This window comes from Alligator mississippiensis, chromosome 12 (assembly GCF_030867095.1).
Source record: "Alligator mississippiensis isolate rAllMis1 chromosome 12, rAllMis1, whole genome shotgun sequence".
Classification (NCBI taxonomy): Eukaryota; Metazoa; Chordata; order Crocodylia; family Alligatoridae; genus Alligator; species Alligator mississippiensis.
The window spans coordinates 19,836,815-19,864,651 of NC_081835.1; the positions used below are offsets into that span (position 1 = coordinate 19,836,815).

Consider the following 27,837-nt stretch of genomic DNA (forward strand, 5'->3'; position numbering starts at 1 on the left):
AGCTGGGGAGGGGGAGGCGGAAGTGAAAGCGGAGCTGTCGGGGCCCATTAAAGCGGAGCGGAGCGCAGAGGCGGCCACACTCGCAGTGCCGCGGCCCGACCAGACGGTGAGTGTCGCTGTTCCCTCCCTCCGCTCCCGGGCCTCAGGGTGGCGGCGCCCCCGGGGGACCCCGGGCGGGGCGGTTTGGGGGGGTCTTTGTCTCCTCCCGCGGGGGCGGTGCGGCAGGACCCGCCCTCTCCCCCCGCGCACCCCCCCCGGGTTTGGTGGACGGTTGTTGCGCAAGGGGCAACTTAGGCCTGCACGGGGCCCGTGGCCGGGGGTGGTGCAGCCCCCTCTCTCCGCCCGTAGGGCGGGGGCGGGTCCCCCCGCGGCTTCTGCTCCGCCTCATCTAGCCTCGCCTGTGCTCCGGCCCCGTCCCAGCCCAGCTGGAGGAGCGGATATTGTGTGTCGGGGGGGGGGGGCGAGGTGCTGGGGCTGAACAGGCAAGGTGGGATTGTAGCAGTGCACGGGCAGCTCAGAGCGGTTGCTGGTGTCTGGTGGCCGGCACTGGCTGTTCTCGCTGGCAGCTGTGTGTGCCTGACAAGCTGTAACCCAGTGTTGTTGGACCCCTGCCTGGGGCAGAAGGGCCTCACCCCCCAGGCAGCCCTGCTGAAGAGTGTGCGTGCCACTGCTTGGCTCTGGCTTTCTGTGTTTAATATGACTGACTTGGAAATACTGGTTTCCTTGGCTGTCAGTTAGTGGTGTCAGCCAGTGCCCAGTCTGGCTTCTACAGAGCAAGTGTGGCTGCCCGTAGCGTTTGCTCAACTGCTCCTAGTTACAAATAGGTCTGGGGTAATGTCAGGGTGGTCAGCTGGATATTGCTATGTAATTGAAGCTGTTGTATGCCATACCCTCTTAGTCAGGAAGAAGCATGCTGTTTTTCCCTTGTGACTTCAGCAGCTGACCAAACACACATGACTTGCTATCCATGAACTAATAAGACTTTGTCAAGGTATGGTGAATTGAGTGAACAAGGAAAGTATCCTAGGTTGAATGTTGTTCTTCCTAAACGAACCAAGCGCCAGGCTGGAGATGAAATGGCAAACACTTCTCTTGTGGGTTCTCTCAACTGATAGCAATCACAGGCCTCTAGTCTAGAGAAGTGCAAGATACTGTTAAACTGCTGAAATAAGCAGAACTGCTGTGAAAGAACCACAAGTCCTGTTTTTTTTTCCAACAGCCACCCTTGAACAGATGGGAAGAGTAATGGTGAAGACTCTCAGGAGCTAAGAAGTTAAACTAAGGAACTGCAGGCTTTTTGTTGTTGTTAGTCTTCTTCCCCCCCCCCGCCCCCCATGCCCCCATTTAGATTAAGTGCTGTTGTCATGATACAACTTTTGTGTAGCTATAAAGTAGCTTGAGGCAGAACGCTGGGTTTTGTGAAGCCTGGCTTTCAAGGAATTTTCACAAGCAAGTGGCAACATTTTTTGAGAGGTCTGTGTGGTAGAGTACTGCAGATACCCGTGATGGCTCTGGTATCAATAGCAGTTTACCTGTAGTAGCTATCCCGTACATACTAACAGCCCAAATCCAAAATCGACTTTTTAGGTGGGTTTTTCAGTACAAGATGGCACTACATCTGGATAGTTGCTGGGGGCAGAGCTAGCTTTGGCCTGTGGTATAACATGGGCACTGTGTTGGCTCAAAAAAAAAAAGTTATCCTGTTTTAAGACAAACTGGCTGCTGTAGCTTGAGTCTTACTTGCTTTACTGCTATGAACAAATGTCCCAAAGACAAGTGTAGTTTTACTGTACTTTGAAATAGACTTTAATATAAGTTTTTTGCACTGCAAGGGCTGCACCTTTTTATGTGGGTAGGCTGTTTCCTGTCAGGACAAAGTTATGGACAAAGTTTGTATATGCCAGATTTCCTCATAGACAATCGGGTTATCTTTTTCCAGGAATGTAAGTTCCAAATGAACTTACATTGGATTTCTCTTCTCTGAATGTGTTTCATGTTTCTGTGAGCCAGCAATTTGCAGACTGACATGGGCAACCCTGACTGGATGGGTGCAGAAATACAGACCTAATGCATCCCAGCAGAGGTCTAGAATGCAAGTTAAAGGGATAATAGTGCAGGATGTTATGATGCAGTTAAGATGGAGGGAGCTGCTGGTCCTCTGGACAGGTGGAGTTGCATAATGGCTGGAGTTGAATTTTGATATCCACTAGTAAATTGTGAACTTAAACCAATGCAATTCTTGCATAGTTTGAGACTAGTGTGCCTCTTCAAATCAATGCAGTTTCTAGGAGGGAATTTGAAGTCTAGAAGAGTTGTTTTAATGCTAGTATATAGTATCTGCTTCGTAGCCTTGCAGTCTCTACTGTAGACTTTTTCTACCCAAGCTTGACTTGTAACTGTCACAAGGGTGTTTATTATTGGTAACAGAAGTTGAAGAAACTGTGACAAAGAGGATACTCTTAAGGCTGAGATTTGTAGCATAATGCCTCTTCTGTCCTTGTTTAAAAGTACTGTTTTGGTTTTTTGTTTTTTGGGGTTTTTTTGTTTGTTTTTTTTTTTATTGCCCAGCCTGAAATGGGTTAAGTTCAAATAGTGTGTTTGTCTAAGTTTCTGATGCTAGAACTTTTATTTGGGGGGGGGATGACAATGCATGAGATGGCTGAATTGGCCTGGCTGCCAGAATGCCCAAAGTAGTTGGGACTTGCTCACTAGTTTATGGAACAGCTTGGGTTAAAAGCAGTACTTCTGCCTTGTTAAACATGTTGGAAAAATTTGTGCTAACCTACCTATTCGAAGGCAAAGTCATAAGGATCCAAGTGCTTTATAGTGTTCACATGTTCAGGTCAAACATGTTCTAGTCAAGCATGACACTGGCTTTAGCAATTGCTGTCTAACAATTGCCTGTTAGTGTTGGATTCTTTTTCTAGCTGAGTCTCTCTATTTCTAAAACCTGCTTCTGTAATGACTTCTGATTATGTAAGACCTTGACGCGCCTCTCCTCTTTAAATTTGGTTGGTTCTGGGAATTGCAGGAAAGTATTTAACTGTGGCTGCGCATAGTTACGAGTGTCTTAGTTCTGCAGTTATCTGACTCTGTTAAGCTAGCCCCTACCTTGCCTAAGGATTCCTAAACATTAGACAAGGTCACTGACTGTTAGCAGTCTCCTTGAAATTACAGGCAGCTGGGTTATGTCTCCCTGTCACAAGGTGCATTTACTTTCTCAAGATTCCTGCTTCAAATGCTCTTGTTGATCTTTTGCACCAATCTTGGAGATGCAGCTCCTGGATTCAACTTGCTGCTGCATTTTCTTCTTGATGGGGATCTGCGTTGGTGATGTCATTGTTGCTGTTTGCTCTGTGTTCCTGTGAGACTGCTCCATCCTTTCTAGTGCCAAGAATGAGAAGTTCCATGCATGAGGCAAGCTGTTTCAACAGTACTGTTCATAAAGCACACCTTCAGTGACAATAAGGAAAGCTTTTTTGAGGATGATTAGAAACCTGTCGGTTTAAAGTTCATCTGAAATAGGGAATTCGCTCTCTCTCATCCAGCAATAAAGCTTCATGAACGTTGCTTCCCATTAGGTCATGTTCTGAAGCAAACTGCAAACCTGCAGTACAGGTTGCTGGTACAAGCCATTTGGGATACTACACAAGTAATTTTCTTGTCTATACATATTAAACAGGGCTATTTTGGTAATCTCTACCTAGAGTGACTAATGCATCATGCTTGTATGTAGCTCTGCTTGAACTCTTGAGGATCTAAGGTTGTCTGTCATAATATGAATTTGCCCCAAGCTTGTTTTGTCTTTGTTTTGTTTTTGTTTTTTGGGGGGGCGGGGGTTAAGCATACATAAACTCTGAGCACTGAGTGTCTAGAACTAGCCCATTCTTGATTGGGGATGAACCTGCATCAGAAGCAACATGCATGCTCATCTTGCATGACTGACCAGATGATGATGATGACCTTTTCCCAGGGAACATAATGTGAATGCTGTTTTAATTACTGAATATGGTGCCACTTTTTTAAGGGTGGTAGACTCCTTCCTGCAAGGGAACATGCAAGTGAACTTGATTGTAGCTTTAGAGCTCAATTTTTACTTTAAACACTATTGTTCCTGGGATTGTTGCTTTTCTTTGTTCTGCTCCACACCAGCAGCTCCTTAATTCTGAAGTGGCCAACTTAACACACTTGTAGTGGTTGAGCAGTTGGCTTGTTCTCCTTCTGGAGGATTATAGACTGGACACCTCCTAGATGTTGTGGTATTGCAATTAGTAATAAACAGTAGGATAGCTTTGCAATGGTAAGGAACCTTAATCTAGGAGGGCAGTAATAGCTGCTAGATCCAGTCTAAGAATAGGGTGCCTTATGAGGGAGAGGTGTATAATCTATTTGGCCAAAAGATGGGGGGGGGGGGGGGGGGGTGCGTGCGCGCACACCTAATCTCCCTTGGCCATGAAGCAGAAGCCATCTTCCTAGTATTTATGCTGCTTAATTGCTCTAACTGCCTTTGCTCCATCCCTGAAATCATAAGGCATTCAGTAAAATAACACAGTTACTTTGCTTCACACTGTTACTGGGTTTGTGTTTGGTATTTTGTGCATGTAGGGAGGGAAGTGCTAATATTGCACAAATGCTTCTTGAGCAATTGTAGATGGAGTTTTACCTACTTGATCTTCAAACCCCTTGACAAATGAGACCATTCTTCTGGAACAGATGTAGCATTCATCCTTCCTACACGGTCCCAAGCATGACGTTCAAGAATGGACACTTTTTTTTTTTTTTTTGTAAGAAGGAGAAATTTTAAACTGTTGGGCATCTTGTGTTTATAACCTTGGTCTTCTGGAGTGAGAGGCCCAAATAGAAAAGGCATGATAATATCAGTCATACTTCCTTCTGCAGGAGAGAACTGATTTAAGAATGAGTGAGTAACTTAAGTACTGTGAAGAGAACTTCCTTACTCTTGTCTAGACAAAGCTATAAAACTGTTCACTAACTCGTTCTCACTGCTTTTCCCCCCCACGCATGTAACAATTCAGTATTTGGACTTTCCTTAGTAGCTTACGGAAGTGTCAGGGATGGAGAGGCCTCTCTGACACTGACCAAGGCCTTTCTGAGAGACCAGGATGTGCATGGGGAACTTGATCAAAGAATCAATGCATGTCATTGAGTGAATGCCTTTCACTCAATGCAGTACGCCAGGCCTTAAACTAGGCAAAAATAGGATGCTTTCCTTCCATTTAAATTTATATCTGCTGGATACCTTGATCTCTGGCTGTGAGTGACTAGAAAGCTAGGTAACACCTGCATGTTGCTAATACACAAAACTATGCTGGTTTAGCATGCAAGAGTTCAGGTATTATATTTGAAGAGTTTTCTATAAAGAGTGGAAGTACAAGAATTTCATTGGCCAGAAACTGGGTTCTGGATGGTGAGACAACTTTTTGCATTTCTCTTGCATTCAGAATATTCCCACATTTTAAAAGTGGGGATATAGATATTTACACATAGAAGTGCACTGTACATTGGTCCATGTCATAATGGTACTGAATAAAAGGGAAATTGACATTATTGGCAATTGATGCTTTTTTTGGCTGATGTGGCAGATTAATGTTGCATGCAGCCTTTATCAGCATGTGCACAGCTGCAGCATACACATGTCTAGGAGTGTAGCCTTGCAGCTTGGAGACCTGTGTCCAACTGGTAAGTTTGGGGGGGAGGGGGGGGGAGACTGAGGACCCTGTGGTGAAGGAGGGAGTGGGGCAGGGGTAGGTGCTGCCCAGGTGGGATCATGCAGAATGCAGAACTGAACCATGAGCAGCTCATCCCAGGGGAGGGGGGTGGTGGTCCTGCTGCTGTGTGCACCCCTGGGGAGGCATGGGCCCCTTCCCAGATGTGTGCATGGGGCAAAGGTGGGCTGCTAATGTGGACTGGGGGCAATGCCAGGCTCTTCCTGGTGGGGTGTGGGCCAGGGCTGCACTTAGAGTAGATGGTGCTGGGAAGGGGGACTACCCTTGGGCTGTAGTTACCACCTGCCCCAAATGCAGCCCCAGCCCAATGCCTGGCCAGGAAGAGCCCAGCACCACCCCTGGCTGTAGCCTGCTGTAGCAGCCTGCCCTTGCCCCATGCACAGATCCCCAAAGGGCACATGTCCCCATGCCTCTCCCAGGGGTATATGCAGTGGTGGGAGCAACCCCTGTCCCCTGGATGAGCCACTAGCAGCTCTTTCCTGTTCCCTGCCTTGCCCTGGCTGGGCAATATCTGCCCCACACACCTCTTCCCCTCCCCACCCAACAGACTTACCAGCTGGATGCTGCTGTCCAAGCAGCCAGGCTGTGTATCAGCAATTGGATCGGTACCAGACAATATGGCTAGTGGATAATTGGCCATTAGTATCAGCCCAAAAAAACTTTTATTGGTGCACCCCTATTTACATGTCTAGGTAGCTTGAATTGTCAAGCCAGTCTTCAAGGACAACTTGACAGTGGATTCTGTTTTGTGGGTTGTTCTTCTCACCCTTATTCCTTCTTCCCCCCCTTTGGTCTCAATTAATAGGAGCAGGCTGACATGACTACAGGCAGCAGCTGGTATGTGAAACCATGTTGGCTAACCTACCACAACAGATGAAATGAGAGCTAGAGCCATGGTGCTGTCTAGCAGCCTCTCTTAATCTAGAAGGCACTAGGGGAATCCAGCTTCCAGAGAGAGCATTACTAAGTAGCATAGACAGAGCCAGTTTGTTTTTTTTGAGCAGCTCTGACCCTTTCTTTTTGAAAGGATGAGAGTGAATTTAATGCCTTTTTAGTGCAGAATGGCTGTACTGATTTCAGCCAGCCTTGGGGCTCTTCAGCATGGAGAAGTAGTGTCAGAAGGTGTGCTTACTGTGCTAGAGCAGGGGTTCCCACCCCCCAACTGTGGCCCGGTGCTGGGCTGCAAAGGGTTGGCTGCTGGTCTACAGGAAGGCTGGCTGCCAGACAGGAAGTGACCGTGGACTAGCAAACCATGGACTGGAAGTGACTGGCATACTGTGGGCAGGTAGCCAATCCTTTTTTATACTTGGTGTATATATAATACAAAAAACAAAAAAAAAAAAGGGTTGGCTGCCATTCTGCAGTATGCTGGTCTGCAGCTTGTCAGTCTGTGGTCACTTCTGGTCCATAGCACAGGGGTTTCTAACCTTAGGCTGAGGATTGGTAAACCAGAGTGCCCACATGGACACAAGTCAACCTTTGGCTTCCCTCTAGGATGGCATCTAAGTAGAACCAAAATGCCATTCTGGCACTCTGCCAGCATTGGCATAGCAGTTAGTGGTGTAACCTAGACTTCCTGTGTAGGCAAGGCCCTTAACAAATCAGCATGCTTCTCTGCCTGAGCTCTTCATTCAGCCAGGAATACCTTTGGGGAAGCCCAACCCTCTCTCATGCCCTGATGCTTGGTTTCCTCTAGGCAGGATGGGAAGATGAGGCAACTTGAGTAGAGGGTGAGGGGTGTTGTACAAAGCAGGCATCCACCCATGGGAGTATAGGGATTCTTTTGGCTGCTGATCTCTAATTTTTTTGAGGGGGGAGAGAGCTTTCTGGTTTGCTCAACACCTGGTAAGCACATGCTTGGTAAGAATGGTGCTGACTCCTAAATGATGCTTTTAACTCTGAGCCTCCAACCGTAATGCATAAACTTCCCTTATTAAGTAGTTTGCCAGGCATCCTGCTGGGGTTTGTAGAGCCAGGAATGTGGCATACCTTCTGCACATCAGTGCTAGGCACATGCTGGCTTCAAACTGCTGTACTGTATGCCTTCTCTAGAAGGGCAGTGGACTTCTCCCTCTCTTGGTAGCTTTCTTTTCTCTGCCCTTCTTGGTCCTATTGGTGTATTCTTATTTGTTGTTTTGGGGGGTTTGTTTGGTTTGTTTGTTTTTTTTCCACACTTAATCTTGTGTGAACACTTGCTATATAGGTTGTGCTGACCAGCTGGACACTCTTGCTGAAAACTGTCACTCCTTGCTCTGCCCCCAAAAAGCATGGTTGCATTTGACTGAAATGAGCCCAAGGCTGGCTGGCAGCAGTAAGATGTTTGAATAGATTGCTGAAGTCTGACTCGCAGCACTCCCTTCAACAGCAAGGGAGTTGCAGGTGATTAAGCATGCTGAGCCCACACATGATGCTGTAATCTTGGGCTGTGCAACAGAGTGAGCCAAGTACTGTTCCTATGGACTGGGGTGGGGTGGGGGGCACATGGCGAGGAGGAAGCAAACCTAGCTAGCAGTTTGACTCCATCTCCTGTGCCAAGGGGCATGGTCTAAGTTGCACTGTAAATAGGCACATGTATCTGTCTGTTTGAACAGCTCAATCAAAGTAGTCTGAGGCAGACCAATTGAGCAGTGAAACTAGATGGGGGTTTTGGATCCTGTAGGAGAGCCATGCTTTAAATGGAATTCCAGCAATGCTTCTATTCCTGTTGGATTAAGGCTTTTAATACCTAATCCAAATCTTGGGCTCAACTTGTGATGAATATTGAAATTTCAATTCAGGCTTTTGCTCTTCTTTCCGAATGGAGTCCCTGAGCCACAATGGCTGTTCTAACAAACCCATTGCTCTATAGTGCAGTTTCACATTTGGTGCCTAAAATGTGCTTTTGTATGTGGATACCACTGACTTGGGTAAACTCTCTGGTGAGTAGCAGGAGGTGTAGTTGAGCCACAGTACACCAAAAGGCTGTCTTGGGGTCAGGTTTTCCTCACCCTGCCAATGGTGTGTGCAGGTACTCGTCAGGCATCCTGTGCAGTCAGAATCCTAGATATCTCTCTCCAGCTCTAGGAGTTGACACCCAAGAACTGATGAAGGGTGTATGGTATTGCCTGGGAGCAGGGAGAATTTTGATCCCCTAGCATTGATTAGATGAGGTGTTTACAACCTGTGGTGTTTTTGTTCTTTGGGGTAGTGTACCCTTGGTATACATAAACAGTAGCTATGATCAAAATGAACAACTTGATTGGCTCTTGTACTGCTTGAGTAATTCATATGAACCATGGGTGGTCAGTAAAATGAAGGTTACATCTCCATTAGCAAGGAGTCTTCATGAATCTGCCTTTTAAACATTCAGTAAATATGAATTTAAAATCTCTCTCCAGTATCAAGCTTCAGCAGTTTATCTATGACTTGCAAACTGAAGGAGTGTGGGGTTGGCCAGAAGTGTTCAACTGGCTCCTAGTCCTGTTGTCTACAATCCTTCCAGTGGAGTCTGGTAGATGCTGCTGAAGAACTGAGGTAGCAGTCACAAGATGTATCAATTGCATCTCCAAGTACTCTGATCAATGAACCCTTCAGAGTTATCAAGTGGTTCCACTAGAGCCTAAATTATAGGCTGCTGCGGTGGCATTGGATGCTGAAGTGTAGGAGAGGTGATGGAGCAGGATGTAGTAACCTTTTTGTAAAACCTTGCTTGATGGTAAATGTGCTGCTGCAGTGCTGATTGTAAATGAAGACCTAGACTGCCTGCAGGAACTACAGTACCTAGATGCAGTGTCTTCTCAGGACTAGCTGGAAGCAAGCTGTAGGGAGCTCATCCTCTGCTGCAGCTGTTTCTGTGGATGCCTGCCCTTGCTGAAGGATAGCAAAAAAGCAGCCTTGCTATTGGGGAATCTCCTACTTCCTTAAAGGCGGCAGTGGGCTGTCACTAGATCTGTTAACCAGCTGCTGATGAGAAGCAGGGTGAAAGCAGAAGGGAGCAAGTTGGATGGTGCATGATGTGGGTGTAAGATTTTTTTTTTTTGGGTGGGTAGGGGGAAGTAGCTGAAATGTGTGCAGGGGGTAACTTGAAAGAGGTCTGGCAACAGATAGCACTGCTGCTCTAGCCCCATTCCAATCTTCCAGGGAAGCAGAAGTGAAAGTTGTCCCTCGGGTGCAGTTGGCTACAGTGCTGCCCATTAGGGATATATGAAGGGGGCTGTATTTGATTTGGATTTGGCCCAAATTGGAGTCGGTGATTTGATTAGTTGATTTTTCTCTACATGCCTTGAGGTAGCAAGTGTGACTTATGATTGCTGCAGTGCTGGGGTGCATGGACTGCCCAACAGTTTGCGGGGCCTCTCCCCGTGCTTGGGGGCAAACCCAGAAGTACTTCTGATCCACTTCTGGGTCTGCTGGGGATCCCCTGCAGCTCCCCAGCTCTGCAGTTGGCCACAAGGGGACCCCAGGTGTGTCATCCCCCCCCCCCCCCCCCCCCCCCTGTCCCAGAAGACACCAATCACTGAGCTGAAGGTGGGGAGGGGAGGGGGTCTGCATGCTCCTTGGCAGACCCAGAAATGGACTGGAAGTGCTTCTGGTCCTCTTCCAGGTCTGCTGCCGAGCACACTGGGAAGCCCCCTGCACTCCTGTGGGATGCTTCATGTGCCCCAGCATCACAGTATTCATGAGCCCCTGCTACCTAGAGGTATGTAGGAAAAACATTTAAAGCTGTGCCTATATGTCCGAATAGATTTGGAGAGATTTAAAGGGTCCTCTGACTTGATTTGGCCACCAAAATGGGCCAAATCTCTGCTGAATTGAATGGGGGACCAAAGCTTTACACAGCCCAACTTCCCATGTGGTCTTGATTTAAACAAGGATTATCAAATCCCAAACTATCAAATGACCTGAAATTAATTTAGTCCATCTCTTGCTGGTGCTTCCCTTCAGGTGCATGTGGGCATCCTGCTGTCTGAAGTTCTAGCATTTGTGAGACTTGCCCAAAAGGACTACTGGGATGCCAGCTTGTTTGCCACACCTCTGTATGATAGGTAGAGGTGCCTGCACAGTTGCTCACAACTGATACTAAGTAACAGCACTAGACCCAAGGTTTTCACAAAAAGCCTAACTGACTAGCTCTACCTTTCTTCCGTTCCCCACCTCTGAGGGCTATAAAAGATATCTCCTCATAAATGGTCCCACAGCAACCCCATTTGTGATGCAACAAAGTTTCCAAGTTTTAAGGAGCATTTCAAACTTTCCAATGGTACTTCACACAAACTTCAGTGTGAAAACTCTGGTACTCTAGTTCAGTTCCTCAGATACTTGTGTTTTTTGTTTCTTTATTTTCTTTTAATTTATGCAAGCCTCACAAGGCTCTTGAAGAGCTAGGCTTGTATGAACAGAATGCCAGAAAGGTACTTCAAAGCAGCAGTTTACCAGCTTGTGGGGCTCAGTAGACAATCTTTTCAAGACTTCTGTAACCCACTGAAGAGGGATTCAGTGTTGTGTGATATGGCTTCAACCCCTTGTCTACCAGACATCTCTAACCTCCTAAGCCCAAGGCTGAGAGTCTGTGCCCACCACTGAGCTGACAATTGTTTTAAGAAATGGTGCTACTAACATACTGCATCCAGTTGTTGCATGGATTTACTAATACAGTTCTCTTCCTTCTAGGCATCTAGTTTGACAGTTGTCTTGCACCTAATGGGCAACTCTAGTTCGCATCTTTTGATGACTTTAGCTTTAAAGGCTTGAGTCAGGTAAGCTGTAAAGAAAGCTGTCCTAATGAGTAGCCGTTAGCAACAGTGGCTGTTAATACAATGAGATGTCTCCAAAAACCAAAATGGCTTGCATTAACTAATAGTAGCAGACCTGTTGGAAGAGGATGCTGTGGCCACTGACTGGGCTTGTCAGTGGGAGTGGGTTGGCAAGAGGCAGTGACTCTGGCATGGGCTCTGCATGCTGAGTTCTTGGTGAGCTCCAGTCTCAGCTGTAGGCAATAAAAATGCACATACAGTAAGTCTGCTCTGGACTGCAGTTCTGAGCATGGCTGGGTCTCCAGTGTGGTGCGAGGTGAAGCTATTTTAGCTGTTCACTAAGGAAGCATTAGCATGTTTTGGTCTCGACTGCTGTTCATGGGAGGTGACTGTTATAGACAAGTTGACCAATGATGGGGAGGAGCAGCGAACTAAGAATCCAGCTTACTTTGGAAGAAAGTTCTGGAACCAAATGGAATTGTTGGGGTAGGGGAAATGGCCTCTTACTATATGAACTAGAGTGACTAAACCTCTTCAGTGCCCCTCACTGTCTGAAGATTAAAACAGTAGGTAGTGAACAACACCTCTTTGTCCTGAGCACCGGTTCCCCAACCCACTCTAATGCTACTACTGATCCTGGAATGACAGTGCCTAAGGGGTGGAGGAGCTCAAGGAAATGTCAGAGATGAGCTAAGCATGACACACTTGAGACTGCTGGGGATAACCCCTGAGTGTCTTAACAGATTCCACTTCTGGATGTGGAGCATGGGAGTAGATGAGCTGGAGTACTGTGTTCAGTTCTGGGTGCCGCACTTCGGGAGGGATGTGGACAGCATTGAGAGGGTCCAGAGGAAGGCCACTCACATGATGTGGGGACACAGGGCAGACACTACAAAGAGGCTACAGGGACCTCTAACCTGTTCAGCCTTCGCAAGAGAAGGCTGAGGGGAGACCTGGTGGCCATCTATAAACTCACCAGGGGGGACCAGCAGAGTTTGGGGGACAGCCTGTTCTGCCAAGCGTGTGCTGCTGCCCCCCCCCCGGTAACAATTTGTTGCCATTATTCCTTGTTAGAGTAGGCTTAGATTAGACATCCGAAGGCGCTACTTAAGTCAGGGCGGCTAGAATCTGGAACCAACTTCCAAGGGAAGTGGTGATGGCTCCTACCCTGGGGGTCTTTTAAGAGGAGGCTTGATGTCTACCTGGCTGGGGTCATTTTGAGCCCAGTTTTCTCTCCTGCCCAGGGCAGGGGTCAGATTTGATTATCTACAAGGTCCTTTCCAATCCTACCTCAGTGAATTTACTCGGGGTCATGTTGCTGCCAATCCCTCTGGGGCCAACTTCCATCTGCTGCTCACAAGCAGATGCAGTGCCTGAGGCTACCACATCATTCCTAGAGAAGAAACACTGCTAGCTCAATCTGGGCTTCCTAGCTCTTGTAATGTGACCCTGCTCCACTGCCCTCCACTCTTACCTGTTCTTCAGTGAAGCTCCTGCATAGCGGTGAAGGGTTGCTTTGAGCAGGAACAGAATGACTGGGCTACACTGCAGTTATAATGCTGCGCTGCTTATTCAAGGCTTATGGAAAATCTTAGACTGGCAGAAGCTCTCCCAGGAGAGAACTTAACCACTGCTGTGCAAGCAACTTTTCTTGGGGCTATGGGAACAGCCCTCAGGAACTGGGAATCCTCAGATGTGAATAGTCAGGTTTCTGTGGGAATCCCCCATGCCTGTCTTTGCATTCACCTATTTGATCCTAAGTGAGAGCTTCCAGATACTTCATTTAACACTTCCTAGGGATTGGTTAAACCTGCTTCTCCACATCCAGGTAGGAACAGCTCCTCTTATACCTGGGGAGAATATATGAAAATCTTATGATTGCACCCATCAAGGAACACCACAGTGGGTCTTTTATAGTTGCAGTCTAGACTCAGATGTTGTGTAGCCTGGGTAGACGACCCCCAACATGCGTCCCAGAGCATGACGTGGAAAGTCATTTTGCTTGGCGCACGTACCTTGAAAGGTGCTGGAGCTGTCCTACCACAACAAGGATTGGGCCTCTCTTGGCTCTCCTGCCATTGGCCTCTGGCACAGCTACATTTTGCAAGTCCAGGTTGAAGATGTTTTCTGGTACTCTGCCCAAACAAGTTCCTGACCCCTGTTGGATAGACTTCTCATTTCACTTTGGACTTTACTTGGTGACCTCATGCCCTTCTGTAGCATGCATGAGTTGATGGTCACAGCTTCATAGGCAGCTTCTGCAAGCCTCATCTGGGTTAACTTTTTCCAGGGTCGAATCAAAGATGACTGTAAAATGACCAAAACTTTCAAAAGTGTGCAAGTCTGTTCCCTAGGTCTACCTAGTCAGCTTCCTAGTGAAAACAGCTTTTAAGAGTCCAAAGCTGTCCTTTGGGGATAGTTTGAAAGCAAGACCTGCTTATTTATGTTTCTGGGAGGGGAAAACCCAAGTTATGAATGCTGGGAGGAGCTTGTATTCAGAGCAGCCTGTCCCTAATTCCTCTTCCACTAGTTCAGGCAGCAGAAAGGAAGGCACTCTGGTGAGCAGCAGGATCCTTTTAGATGGCTTCTGAGAAGGGTTTATTGGAGCAAGCAGTGCATGCCAAGGCAGCACTGGATTGACTCCTTGGAACAAAGCCTGACGAATCCCTTGCTAAGAGGCCCTGTGCAGAGTTGCCAGCTCTAATTGTTTTTTTTTTTATATGCAAATCAACACATGACCACAACTGACCTTTTTTTATTTTTTATTTCCTCTGTTTAATTAGTCGAGTAGTTAAAGTCTTCAGTGGTGCAAGATCTCTCGCCTCTGGTCCTAGAAAGCCTGGAAAGTCAGGTTTTGGGGAAACTAGTACAGCTTCCTGCTAGGCCTGTTCTCTAAAAGCCTTGCAGGAAGCTGCTTGAAGGCTTTTCTTGTACAAATGAAAAACTATGCTCATGTTTTCTCAAAAAAAATGAAAAGAAGAAAAATCCAGGAACTCTGCCACAGATTTGACTTTATTTATTTGTTTAGTAAGGATGACATGATTTCTAGCAGGCTTTTTCTAGTTGTTAAAGTATGTCACATGTTGCAGTGAGCTGAGGAAGAAGAGAATTTCTAAAACCTATGTGTGAGAGAGGAGTTAGCCAGTAGAGCTTCTCCTGTCATGATGTCCTTGTTGGCACAAAAGACTTTCTGCTGGTAGAACAGTCAGTCTTTCTTTGCACATGACACTGACACACTAGTAGACCAGGCTTGAGGAAGCTGTGCTCTCGAGTAATCAAACTCCAGAAATGCAATGTTCCAGCAACAGATTTTTTTTTATGGTCTAAAGTGTCCCTGGAATATATTAAGAATAAAGTGACCTGCATTTGTATAGCTCTCTTATTTCTGACAATGAACTTTAAAAGGGGCAGGGGGGGTCTTCATATTTCTGTGTAAGCAGTCTTTATAAAAGCAAGGTAAAAGAAGCAACAGCCGCCATTAAAACAGTTGGATGCTTCCTATCTGCTGGTCCCTCAAATAAATAAGTCTTTATGAAAGACCAGGGTAAGGAGAAAGGCCTCTCTCAGGTTAGGCTCTGCATCTCATGTAAAACTTCATCTCTGGCCTTTGGAAATTGATCTCCAATGTACATCATTTTCCAACCCTAGCCAGGTAGTGCACAGTTAGTCCTAGGGCATGTAACTATCACATGAAACCAGCATCCTCCTATCAAAAGACTGAGGTTCTGATGCTGCAGTAGGTGAAGGACAGAGAATTAAGTAAGAACATAAAGGGTCCATAATATGCTTGGCCACTGTGGTATCTTGTATCCCACAGTGGTACAGGAAAGGCAAGGGAAAAGGGAATTTTATGCAAGGCCTACACAAACTGATCTATGTCCTCCCCTCTCCTTCCTTACAGCTCCTACCATTCAGAGGCTTAGGAAGTCTAATTTGGAGGCTGCTTCCCTAATTAGCATGTTTATTACCCACTGGATCTATCCTGCATGAATGTGTCTAATCTTCTGAAAAAGCTTCAGTTGTTGGTCTCCATCTTGTTGCAGTGAGTTCCTCAAGTCTGTAAGTTCTGTGAGTAAATAGAGACTGACCATAGCAGCTATGATGTCCTGGATCCTGTCGCTTTTTTTTTTTTTCCCCCCCCTCTTTTTTCCTTTCCAAGCTAAAAAGTCCTACCCTGACTAGTCTTACCTCAAACAGAAGCCTCTCCATAGCTCTGATCATCACCATACTCTTTTTTTTTTTTTCTTCAACTCTTCTCCCTGCTGCCCCCCCCCCTTTACCTTTCCCTTGAGGTAAGGGCCAAAACTGCACCCACAAGCTGAGGCTTAGTCCCAGGGACTTATACAGTGACATGACACTTATGTTTTTGTGATTTAATTCCTAACATCCAGTCTGCCTTTCAGCTACTGCTGAGCACTAAGCTGATGGCTTCAGAAGACTAGCCACAACAACTTTAACTTTTTTTTTTTTTTTTCCCTCCCTAAAGTAATAACAGCTAATGTAGAAAGTGTGGGGTGTCCTTCCCCCTCCCCCCAGGGTGTTGCATGAGAAGGACTCTTCTGTCTGCAAATTTTTCCTCTTAAGGAAAGTCTCTCAGGGACCCAGTTACTTCAAGCTAGTGAAGGTACAGTATAGAAGCTACATGGCAAAAGGGCCCTAATTGACAACATCTAGTAAAGGTCTCTGAGCCTCCTAGAGAAATCTGGACTGTATCTGACTTGGGATGAGATGAGGACCAGCCTGAATTGGTGTCACGTGCGCACAAAGGGAAATGGCAGAATGGGTTTGTTTTGTTTTTTTTAGACTAGTGTGTGTGGGGTTTTTTTTATTTGTTTTGGGTTTGTGTTTTGACAAATCAAGGAGGCTTGACTTTTTTTTGGGGGGGGGGGGGGTGATGGCAACTGCTGAGCTCTTCTACATAGGCCTAGAGTATAGATCAGTTTTAAGTGGAATTTTTAAGCTCCTTAACAGGGCTGGCCTGCCTACCTGCTCAGGTGCTGGGAAAGGTGGTTTCCAGGACCTTTAGGTTTCCCCACCCACCAGTGTGTGCCTTGGCCTCCCAATGCTTTCAGCTTCCACAAGTACTGAGGTGCACAAGGAATGGGAGAGGAAGGTGACTACTGTACCAGAGGACAACTTCACTTACCACAGTGTGCAAGTTGCAGTGCAAGTGTAGTGTAACCCATCTGGGCAAGAAGACTATTACCAATGGTAAATGGAGCACAGGCCTTCTGCTGACACAGATGATCAGTCCTCTGTAGAATGAGAACACTTCAGCATTTTCATGCTGTCCTCATCTGCTTTGAAACAAAAGCAGCAGTACTTTTAAGCCAATAGAAACTGTCCATAAAAGCTCTAGAACTAGGTGAATTCAGCCCTGTTCTGTAACTTGGGATGACCTAGCCATATATGAAGCCATAGTATAAACATGGCAGCTTCCATTTGGAATGCTGCTCTTCAGACTTAGAGAGGAGTACTACCTCTGAAAGTGGATGCATGCTTAACTCTGTCCCTCAAAGCAGTCCCTACAACTTGCAGGAAAAAAGGGAACATGACTTGTTTAATATGAAATGTTTCTCAGCTCAGTAAAAACAAACCCTACGTCAAATAAGTTTTTGCCTTTGCACATGCATCAGTAATGCTTAGTTATTCACTCTGGCTTGTTTCTCTAAGCTGGAACTCGGTGCATATCTTTTTTTTTTTTTTTTTTTTGAGGCTCTATTTTTCTCTGAAGCGATCCAACTTAAGGGTTGGCCAGAACTTCGACATCTGCTCTATAATCTGCATGGCGGCCTTCCTAGCCATGAGACCTCTTAACTGCCACCTCATGTCATTCCCTCTGCACCAGGCTGGAGCAGCTTTCCTAGAAAGGAACAGGATCATGGACCTGGTAACAATGTGGAACTTGCCCTCAGCTGGAGTGTGGTTTCTTGCACTATAAGCCAAAGCATCTCTGCTCACAGAAGAATCAAACCCTTGCCTATTCTGACTTGGCACCTTGCACCAAATTGGCTCTGAAGTGGACATGACTTTAAATGTCTGTGCTGTCAAAGTAGCATGCATTGAGTCTCTTTGAGACTATGCTAATTGAGATCAATACCCTTAAAGTCCAGTGCTAAAGTGACTGTATCAGACCTTCAATTCCACTTACTTTTGAATAAAATGAAGCTGTTCAAGCTCCTTGTGTGAAGGATTGGAAATGCAGAGAGCTTTTTCCTGCTGCCCATCTGTTACGCTTTTACTTTCTCACTTGAAGCTTTATGAACCCTTCCCTATGCTACAAGGGGCATCTCAAATTGCATAAGCTTCCTCCAAATGTCAGATGTGGACATGAGGGCAGGTCCACGAGAAATAAAATGGAACTAGTGCTCCGAGTGCTTTTCTCCTGAAGATCAGGCCTCAGTCTCGCTCTTGATCCCACAAAACTACTCCAGTGCCAAGTGGATGAATCCATCCAGCATATCTGTCCTCCTACTCTGCCAGATGGTTAAATCAGTACCTAGTCCCACTCTGCTCAAGCTGGCTGCATGGCACTGTACAAGTGAGCTTGTGTGGCCCTGAGTGGAGGTAGTGGGACAGACTTCTAGCCTTGAGCAGTATTCAGAGCTGAAGTGCTGGCTCAGTATCAACAAACCCATGAGGACTGTTCAAGCAGTAACTCCCCAGAGCCCTCTAGTGGGTAGAGGAAAGGGAAAACCACCTGCTTGTGGGTTAGACTTGGCTTTAAGATGCTCTCATGTAGCAGCTGAGCTGAAACTCTGCATTTTAAATACAGCATAACTAAAGAAGCAAGCATGCAGGCTGCTGCTAAATGCAGGAGATTCCAAAAGGCAAGCTTAATTGACTACTGAAGAGGAATTAAAATGGTGATGGGCTTTATGGGACCAATAACCACTCAGGCTTGCTCTGCTGCTCTTGAAGGCTTTGCTTAAAGCTCTAGTGACTTTAAGCCCCTGATTCTGAGCCAGGGTGGTGCAGCACCTTGGGGTGCCTTGAGATCCTGCAAGGGTGTTGCAGGTGCCACACTGTTAAGCTTGTAATTCACAAGAAGTCTGAATACTCACATTCTTTGCAACAGAAGAATTGCTGTATTTTTCTGTAGGCAAAAACGAAATGTCAGCTCTTTCCCCATTCAAAGGATGCCTCCAACTAAAAAGGTTGAGAATCACTGTTTTAAGCAGTATAAAAGCCTGTGGCCACTCCTAAACTAGTTTATGCAAGACTTGGGCCCTTCAAAAGTTCAAATGGCCAAGACCCATTGTGCTAGATGTAAAACAAATAGATTTCCCACCCCAGGGAGCATATCTAAACACAAGACAAAGGACAGACAGACGGGAAGAGTAAGGAAACAAGCTAGGCAAGATTAGAGCTTCAGAGCTATCCAGAAATGGCCTAATGTTGACTGGCTCTTGAGTGCGTCTTGGGCCTATAATTTTGAGTCCTACTTTAGCTCGCCTGAACTCTGAAGTCCAGCAAGATCAAAAGGCTCAAGGACCAGATTTTAACCAGTGAAGAGGGCTTTGGACACAAATGACACTGTCTAGCCTAGGGAGATGCTCCTAGTATGCTAAGGTGCTTTCATCCTCTTAATTTATTGTTTCTGGAACAAAAAGGGTTGGGATTCTCCTAGCTCTAGTAGAAGCTAAAGTATAAAAACTCTTAGCTGGAGGTGTCCAGCTGTTTAGATGGCATGAAGGGAAACTGCTTGGTTGCAGGCATATATAACAATTATTCCTTTATTGTAATGGTACAACAGAACAGTTCTGTGAAGGTTTTTTGATGGTTTAGTAAAATGCCACTCTCCACATGAGCTTACCTGAGCAGTATCTCAAATGCATTGCAATACAGCTGTTTTTTTGTTTTTGGTGCCCTGGAATGAAGCAACACTGTCCATGGCTACTAGCCAGCACAGACTGCTTGCCTCTTCTACCCTGACTTGCTCCAAAGCATCATCTAGGGTGACTGAGATGCAAACTGGCCTTAACTCCTCTCTGCAAGGTAACACTTTAACTGGAGAAAATTCTTCCTTTGATACCCTAGCATAAAAATGTCTCCCATCTGACTGCTCTGGCAGCATCTACTATCTCATCTTGGCAGAGATGAAACTAGTCCTCAGCCATAGGGTATATGATGGATTTGGGTGAATCCTTCCTGACTTGATGTTACAAAATGGTCCAAGGGGTTAAGGAATAACATACTCAGAGTTGAGCTTCCCCTTTGGCAGAACAAAAGGAGTTGACTAGTAGTCTGATAGTAACAAGCTGTGGAAGAAGGGAGATCTTGGAATCGCTGGTGCAGGCAGATAAAAGCCACCCCCTTGTCTTGCTCTGGTTCAAGGTCCTCTGCAGCAGAGGTATCCAACCACTAGGCTGTGGCCCAGTACCAGGCTGTGAAAGGCTGGCTGCTGGGTCATGGTGTGGGCCCCTGTCTGTCCACCTGGGTGGGTGGCTTCTGCTGGCCATGGTCATGTACAGGGTTGGAGGTAGGGGGCAGCTGGCTCTGCACCCTATGCTGATCACTGGTGTAGAGAAGGTTGGGAACCATTGCTCTACAGGATTGGACAGCTGCACCCAACTGTGAGTCCAGTTTTAGTTAAACTGGAATTTCTAAAAGCTTTTTCCTGCCTTGCTTCACACAGTGATGCCCTCAAACCCTGATACATTCAAGTTGTGAGTTCCTGCTTATTCCTTGATTTTAACACTTTTGTGGATCTCCTCCTTTAGTTGAGATCAGTGCCTGAGATTCCAGTATTTCTGTAGTTCATGTTAAATCTAGTAAGATCAAGGCTCTTGCAAAGCTCCTCAGTCCCTCTAAATAGTGCATGGAAGACTGCAGCAGGAAACTGATTGCTGTTGGCAGTCTACAGCTTCTCTGCCAGATGAGTCTTGCACCTTATCTATTATTCATGTCACCTCTAGCCTGCCATGCATCTGTACATCCCCTCATGTCTCCTGGGCTAATTGCTCAAATGGGAATGGACATGGGACTCCTTGTTCAGAAAGCATCCATGTGTTCACATTGCTTATTGCATGTGTATCTAGGGACTCTTAGTCTTTTATGCTCAGTTACTTCAAGCTATTACTGCTACCCTGTTTTAGCAAAGGGAAGCATGGAATGGCACGTGGCAGGGTAGATGAGCCAAACAAACTTCTTTTGGGGGGGTGTGGATTCATCAAGTATTACAGTCTCAACTCCTGGTTTCTGAGAAGTCTTGCTGGACTGAACAGCCCTGCATAGTGTCTGTGACTAAACTACTGCTGCAGTCAACCTCCTAGGAAAATAAAACTTCAAAATATCAGGCTACAAGCTGACTGAACCTTGATTATCTAGATGAAACTAAATACCTTGCAGCAGGGCTTGTAACATTCCTCTTCCTTACAACTTCAGGCTGAGCATGTTTGACTAGTGTCGTTTTTTTTTTTTTTTTACTCCGTTCTGGAAGCAAGGACTGAGCAACAGCTACTGCTCAGCAGTACCAACACTGCTCTAAGTTTGGTTGCACTACTGGAACCTGTGAAGGAAGATGATGGTTGATGCAGCTGCAGACTGAATCTGCTGATGGGTCTTTCTGAGCCATCCTCCAACCATTCAGTTTGCTCTTTAATTCTCAGTTTAGTCTGCACTTGTCAACCTGGTACTTGAGGCTGCCAGTGGTGCGAGATGGCTTTAAAACTACACAGAATAATAGGACACTGTCAGAGCAAGATGTCCTGCTTTTTTGTTCACTTTTTTTTTTCCCCGTTCCATGCAGAGGTACTTGGAGTTGCAACAGAACTGATTTGCAAGGCCTTAGTTGTGGCTAAAATCTGTAGAAATAGTGAAATAAGCTTTCCTCCAAAGTGAGGATTCAGCCTTTGATCACACTGGTCTTCCTTTGGTGTGGACACCTCTGCAGAGAAGCTCAGTAGTCTTGGGGGGGGGGGGGGCAGGAAATGTGCACATTGTCTCTTCTAGTGAGGATGAAGTTGTCCTACTGGATCATAGATCAAAGGTTAAGAAAACTAGTTACTTACCATATACTAACAATTCTTGTTTTCCTGTTAAATGCATTCAGTTCTAACACTGATCATGGAAGCAGTAACTATTCCAGGAACAGTGCACTTGTGTGCCTTTTGGCTTCAGATTAGACCTTGGAAGCAAGAAGATGGACCAGATGCACCTCTTTCAGGACCCCCCAAATGCCTGTAAACTGATACTGTCTCTTTATTAGGATCCTAACTCTATCTTTAGTGACAATGTGCTGATACCACCAGGTTATAGTGCAGTTTAGGGTATAGGTCCACAAAAGATAAACTAGCTTCAGTTGCTGACATGTACCAGCCTCTAATGCAGGCAGATTGTAGAACTTCTCGGGAATGCTGCAGAGCAGAATTTGGAGTTGCGTAAGACCTGGAATCTGTCTCGGTTCTAATGGAGCAGTTGACTTGTAGCCTTCTTTGTGTGATAGGCAGTTCCTCATCTGACTTGAAAGGATTCATTTCTTTCTCTTCCAGTTTGAAACATGACCTCTAGGAAGAAAGTGTTACTGAAAGTCATCATCCTTGGAGACTCTGGGTAAGTGGAGCTACATAAAGTAACTATCTGCTTCAGTCTAGCTGGGAGCAGAGCAAAACTGGGAAGTGTTATTTTCTATGATTCTCTGAAATGGCCTCCTGGAGTTCTCTCCAATCCTATATCTTGTCCAACCCCTTGCTCAAAGCAGGACTATCCCCCAACTATATCATCCCAGCCAAAGCTTTTGTCTAATTGGGTTTTAATCTCCAAGGAGGTAGTTGGGCTGTAGAAAGCATCTGGTTGCCACGCTGCTTTTTACACATGGAATGTAGTTTCCCATCTTTCCATACACTTCCTGCTATGCCTCTGGCAGTATTGCCAGCTTGCTAGGCAAGGGAGAACTTGGTTGAACTGGGGCAAAAATACCCATCTTCTAGATAAAATAACTCCCAAGGGGTAAAAATGCCCCAAATGGTTTGCTGGAAGAAGCACATGGTCCATGGAGTGGTGGGACATCTGGTTTCTGCCAGTTGAGGGGTGGGGAGCCTAGAGAAGGGATGTGCCCACTCCTCTACCACACCGTTACAAACCTGAAACAGAAGTCTTAATATTAAATCAGGCTTTCATCTTTGTCAGCATCCAAATGTTACTGCCTGGAGCTGAATGCCACATGAGCAACAAGCACTTCTTGGGACTGGAGCTGTAAACTCCTGGCTCCCATTAACCGATGAGCAGACTTTGTTCCTGGGTTTATAGCAGCCTGTAATCTGACTCTGACTTTAATAAACAAATCTGATGTCACAGCAGGGCACCCAGCGAGCTGCTGAGCAGGGAACACTTGCCAGCCAGGAAAGTGCATGTGACCTCCAAGCTGCTGTCTCTGGAGACTCTGCTTCCTGAGCTACTTCATAAAGGCTTAATGAACTGGTCACTAAACACTTTAGTGACTGCAGCCGTACTAGTGAAACTGCCTGTTTGTACATGCTAGCGACCTTCAATGAGCATAGCTTAAGCCTAGTCTGAAGAGACTTGGATTAAAGATGCAATTTACTGTGGGGTAAAAAGTGGGGCACTCTTGCTAAAGACTTGCTGTCCACAAGCTGGTTCTCTTGCCACAGGGTAAGTGCATGCATCTAGACAGGACAGCTGTACAGTTCCACAGTGAACTAGCTGTTCTCAATATAGCTAGCATCTGTGCAGCAGGAACAGGTATTCTGTGCTCTTACAAAGGGATGCAGGTTGTGACTATAGGTCACTTTAGTCTCCCCATAACCTCCATCCATTATCTAATCTGTAGATCCTGAAGAAGATGGTATTGCAGGAAGTGCTAGTTGAGATACCTGCTGCTGCATCTCACCTGTCTAACTGGAAATGTCTAAAGCATTGCACCCTTCCTGTGTTGAGGAGTACCAGTTTGTCTATGCAGTGATTGCTCAATGTTGTTCTGGGTGGAGGGGAGGTGGGCCTGTTGTCTTAATTCATCTTCAGTGAAAAGGAGCCAAGCTTGAATTTTTAAATGTGCTTCAGCAGGCATAATGGTGTCTGCAGAGGCTACTGCCTGCTCAGTCTTGCTGCTTTATCTATACAGGGTGGGGAAGACATCACTTATGAACCAGTATGTGAACAAGAAATTCAGTAACCAGTACAAAGCTACAATAGGAGCAGACTTCCTGACAAAGGAGGTGATGGTGGATGACAGACTAGTGACAATGCAGGTAAGATGAGCAGCTATGTCTTGTTAACCCTTGACTGCCTTGGGATATGTTAGGACTTACACTCTGTATTCAAGGAAATGTCTGATCCTCTGCTTCACAGTAATTTAATTGCTGTATGTTAACTGGGGGGCAGTTGGATCCTATGCTAGAAGCATGACCACATCCCAGTAGGCTCTTGGATACTCCAAGGAAGGATCCATCTGACCACCAATACCCAACATCAGCTTTAAAAGCAGGTCCTGTTCTATTAATTTCCCCTCTCCTACTCTCTTAAGGGGTGGGGATGCAGAGAGATCCATGATGGACAGACCTCAGGTTGAAGCCCAATTGTTATAAAGCATTTTACTTAACATGTAAATTGTTGGAGGGATGTAAAATAGCCAAGCATTGACATAAAGGAGGCCCCAGTGGGTTACACAGACTTGGAATGTGGTCAGGTTGCTACCACTGGCTTTTGATGGCCTCCTAGCAATAGGAAGAAAGTCATCCCCCACCCCCTGTAAACACTACTAAGAAGCACTTGACTGTCCACTATTGTAAAGAGCAGGAATATTTCCCTTGAGACAAGGATGGAAATGGTTGGCTGGTCAAGTACAATGATCTAACTTGCCTCCCACTTACCAAGTATGTAACAACCTCTCTAACTACTTCTATGAGGCTGGCTTGAGGTTGTGGAATTGGCTCACTCCAGACTCCCTGTATTTTGTTGCCTTGTGCAGTGGGGATGGGTACTGTCCCATGTCTGCACAGATGCCCATCTCCTAAATTTTCCTTTTTATCTTGCAGATATGGGATACGGCAGGGCAAGAACGGTTTCAGTCTCTGGGTGTTGCCTTCTACAGAGGAGCAGACTGCTGTGTGCTGGTGTTTGATGTGACGGCCCCCAATACATTTAAAACTCTAGATAGCTGGAGGGATGAGTTTCTCATTCAGGCCAGTCCAAGAGACCCTGAGAACTTTCCATTTGTTGTGCTGGGAAACAAGATTGACCTAGAAAACAGACAAGTAAGTACAGGGCCTTGCTGGCAAGCTTCTAAGTGAAAGTTCCTTGTGGGATGTAACTGATTGGGTTGGCTTGCTGTTGCCCCAGTTCACCAGGGCAAATTGGTGTTGAACTTTGACCAGGAACCTTGTGAAAAGAGCCACTGTAAACTACTACAGCAGAAGCATACGTAAGCCTGACAAAGTGAGGAATATAGTAGCTGAGGAATTGCCCACTACTTCAGAATGGGCACTTGGATGCTCTTCAGTTGGGGCTGTAATCCCAGACTTGTTCTTGGCTCATGCAGGCTTGTTGCAGCACTTCATCACAGTTGTTCTAGCCTGCATACAAGGCTGCAAGATGAGGATTTGCTAGTCCGTAAAGGGACAGGGGTCCTTCGTAGTTCAGTAGGGATGGAACAGCCTCCTAGGCACATGGCTTATACAAGGGTAACTTCCTTTCTTCACTAGAGGCTACCAGCCCTTGCCAGATAATAGTTGAAAGTTCTTGCCTAATCTAGTGTCTGGGAAATGCATAGCTTCTAATGTTGGGCTGTCAAGTGCTTATTTGACCCTGGGTGTCCACCAAGGGCTAGAGTGAACAGGACTGCCTACAGAAGACTTGGCTGATACCAAGGAGGTAGTAATGTTGGAGGTGGGGGTAGTTAGCTTCATTTTTAACTGTCATCTTGAGACAAAGGGCCTGGCTCCTGATTTTTAGATGTAACCAGCCTAAACCTTGGGTAAAAGGGGAAATCGGTGTGAGTGCAGAGACGTGGCTGCAGCTCTCAAGCTATAGCTGGAACTGGGTTCCAGCATGCTCTGCACTAGTTGCCCTGGCCAGTGTGATACAGGGTCAGCCTCTTGAAAGTAACAGCTGTGGCTGACCAAACAGGGTGGTGACTTCCTGGCTGTCTTGTTTAAAATGCCTTCATAGAAACTGATGCAGGCACAGTGTGCCCCATGCATAGCTGGGCTGGTGATGCCTATCTTTTCTTTGTGCAGGTTACCACAAAACGAGCACAAGCCTGGTGCTACAGTAAAAACAACATCCCATATTTTGAAACCAGTGCCAAGGAGGCCATTAATGTGGAACAAGCTTTCCAGACTATTGCACGAAATGCACTTAAACAGGTATGACACGGAGCATTCTGGTGCCCTCTAGTGGTAAAAACTAGTGCACTTGTGTGTGTGGTGGGGTAGGACAAGAGCATGGAAATAAATAGTTGCATTCTCTTGAAGCTTCTGTGAAGGGACAAGATGGGCCCTTTCCAGCAGAAAGCTTTTGAGTAGGTGGCTACCTACCTGCACTCCACAGGACTTCTCTTCAGTGGCTTGTTCTTGGATGAGAATCGGTGGGGAGGAGAGGGTGGGGGAATTGTAGTTGATGACTAACTTGGTTCCTTTTCATCTCCTCGTTCATTAGGAAACCGAGGTGGAGCTTTACAATGAATTCCCCGAACCCATCAAACTAGACAAGAATGACCGAGCAAAAGCCTCTGCAGAGAGCTGCAGCTGCTGAGGTGGAGCTGGAGGGGTTGAGCACAGTCCTTCACAAACGGATATCACACTTAGGCCTTCAAACACAAAGCCCCTCTTCTGTATAAAATAAAACAAAATTAAAAAAAATCCCACCTCCAGCTGCCAAAACCCACCCATCTCCTGTGAGCAACTGTAAGCCCAGCCCTCCTACACAGAGCTCATCTATGTCCCTACACCCATTCACATTGCCCCACTCCTTGGTAGCAGACTTCTTTTTCTTGGTTTTGAAATGAAATTCTTATGTCTGGAATGGAAGCTAACCCTGGGTGTCCAATGGAGAGAAACTGTTTACAGGTAATCTGTGTAACAATTTGCATACATTTTTAACTGTCTCGTGTTCCCCTGTGAAGGCTGCAACTGGGAAAGGCTGATTACCCATAGTTCATTGCAAACTCAGCACTCAGTCTGACTAGGTTGAGTTTTGTATGTATCTCTGTTAATGCTTGTTACTTTTAACTAATCAGATCTTTTTACAGTATCCATGTATTATGTAATGCTTCTTTAGGAAAAATCTTATAGTACATGTTAATATATGCAACCAATTAAAAAAATGTATAAATTAGTGTAAAATTCTTGAATGTCAAAAGTACTGAAACACAGATTGTCTAGAAAGTGAGGAGGACACTTGAAGTGTGGCGTGCTAGCAACATGAAGTCCAGATAGAGGCAGTATTCTGTACAGTAGGAGTGAGAATTATGTAAAAGTTTTTACTGACTCTTGAGAGCCAAAAAGCTTCATCTTTTGGGGGGGAAAATCCAAATCTGTCTGGCTTCCTTGTATCTAAATTCTCAAAGTTGATTTGCATAACAGTTGATATGCACACTGGATTATTGGATTTAAAATTAAATATGGCTGTGAAATGATCATCTTGTTTGTTCACCTTCCCCCATCCATTTTTAACATCTCGCAGGAAATCCAAAAAAGTTTAAGGTGAGATGTTCCAGTGACTTGCCTTTTGTAGAAGGAGCTCCTTCCCATCTGGCTTGTGGCAGTCATACCTTGGCAAATGACTTGAACTAGGAACCTTTCTTCTCTTCTTACTGACCACTACTCTAGAATTTTTTTGGTATGGAGAAACTCAGCAGTTTAGCTCCTTCCCCTCCTCCTTTCTTCCTAGTATTTGTTCTTGCATTTTGTAGCTTGCTTAAATAGAAGCCTTCTACCTGTTTTTTCCAGAAGTCTACATTCTAGTACGTAGGCTGAGCTCTTCTGTAAAGAAACAAACACGATGCCAATAAACTTAACAAGAACAGAACTCAATCCCTCCCAGTCTCTGACTCTTCCTCATTACTAACCTATTCCTTTTTTTTTCTGCACTCAGCATGGTAACTCTCCTGTTCCTAAGTGGCCACTTGCTTAAATGTAAGCTGTTGTCCAGGCATCCTTCTCGTAATAGCTAATACACACATGGTCACTCTTCTACAAAAGGCAGCAGTAGTCTACCTGAAACTTCAACTTCCATGGGGAAAGCAGCCTTCTTCCTAAAACTTTAGGAAGTGTCTCCTTGCGGAGATTCAAGCTGATTACTAAAGTGGCGTAACCTGGAACTAGAGGTCTAACTGCACACTGTACTGGAAGCAGTTTTATTCAGCTGTCAGACTTTCTAGTTCTGAGGCACTCCTGAAA

At 45.8% G+C, this 27,837-nt stretch overlaps 1 protein-coding gene across 2 annotated transcripts; it reads left to right on the top strand.

Annotated features, from left to right (window-relative positions):
• Positions 1–27,471, top strand: RAB7A (RAB7A, member RAS oncogene family). 2 transcript variants are annotated; one of them, XM_006260129.4, is made up of 6 exons: positions 1–106; positions 21,973–22,033; positions 23,562–23,688; positions 24,475–24,693; positions 25,675–25,803; positions 26,096–27,471. In XM_006260129.4, the coding sequence occupies exons 2-6, from the start codon at positions 21,981–21,983 to the stop codon at positions 26,189–26,191; spliced, it is 624 nt and encodes a 207-aa protein (XP_006260191.1). In that variant the 5' UTR covers positions 1–106; positions 21,973–21,980; the 3' UTR covers positions 26,192–27,471. The 2 variants fall into 2 exon arrangements, with proteins under 2 accessions (XP_006260191.1, XP_019355166.1); XM_019499621.2 differs by lacking the exon at positions 1–106 and adding an exon at positions 15,402–15,538.
• Positions 27,472–27,837: the final 366 nt, after the last annotated feature.

Excerpts from the sequence above, each read along its gene's own strand:
- RAB7A (XM_006260129.4), top strand. The coding sequence starts at position 21,981 with ATGACCTCTAGGAAGAAAGTGTTACTGAAAGTCATCATCCTTGGAGAC. Across the intron at positions 24,694-25,674 it reads TTGACCTAGAAAACAGACAA|GTTACCACAAAACGAGCACA; the intron begins GTAAGTACAGGG and ends TTCTTTGTGCAG. Across the intron at positions 25,804-26,095 it reads CACGAAATGCACTTAAACAG|GAAACCGAGGTGGAGCTTTA; the intron begins GTATGACACGGA and ends CTCGTTCATTAG.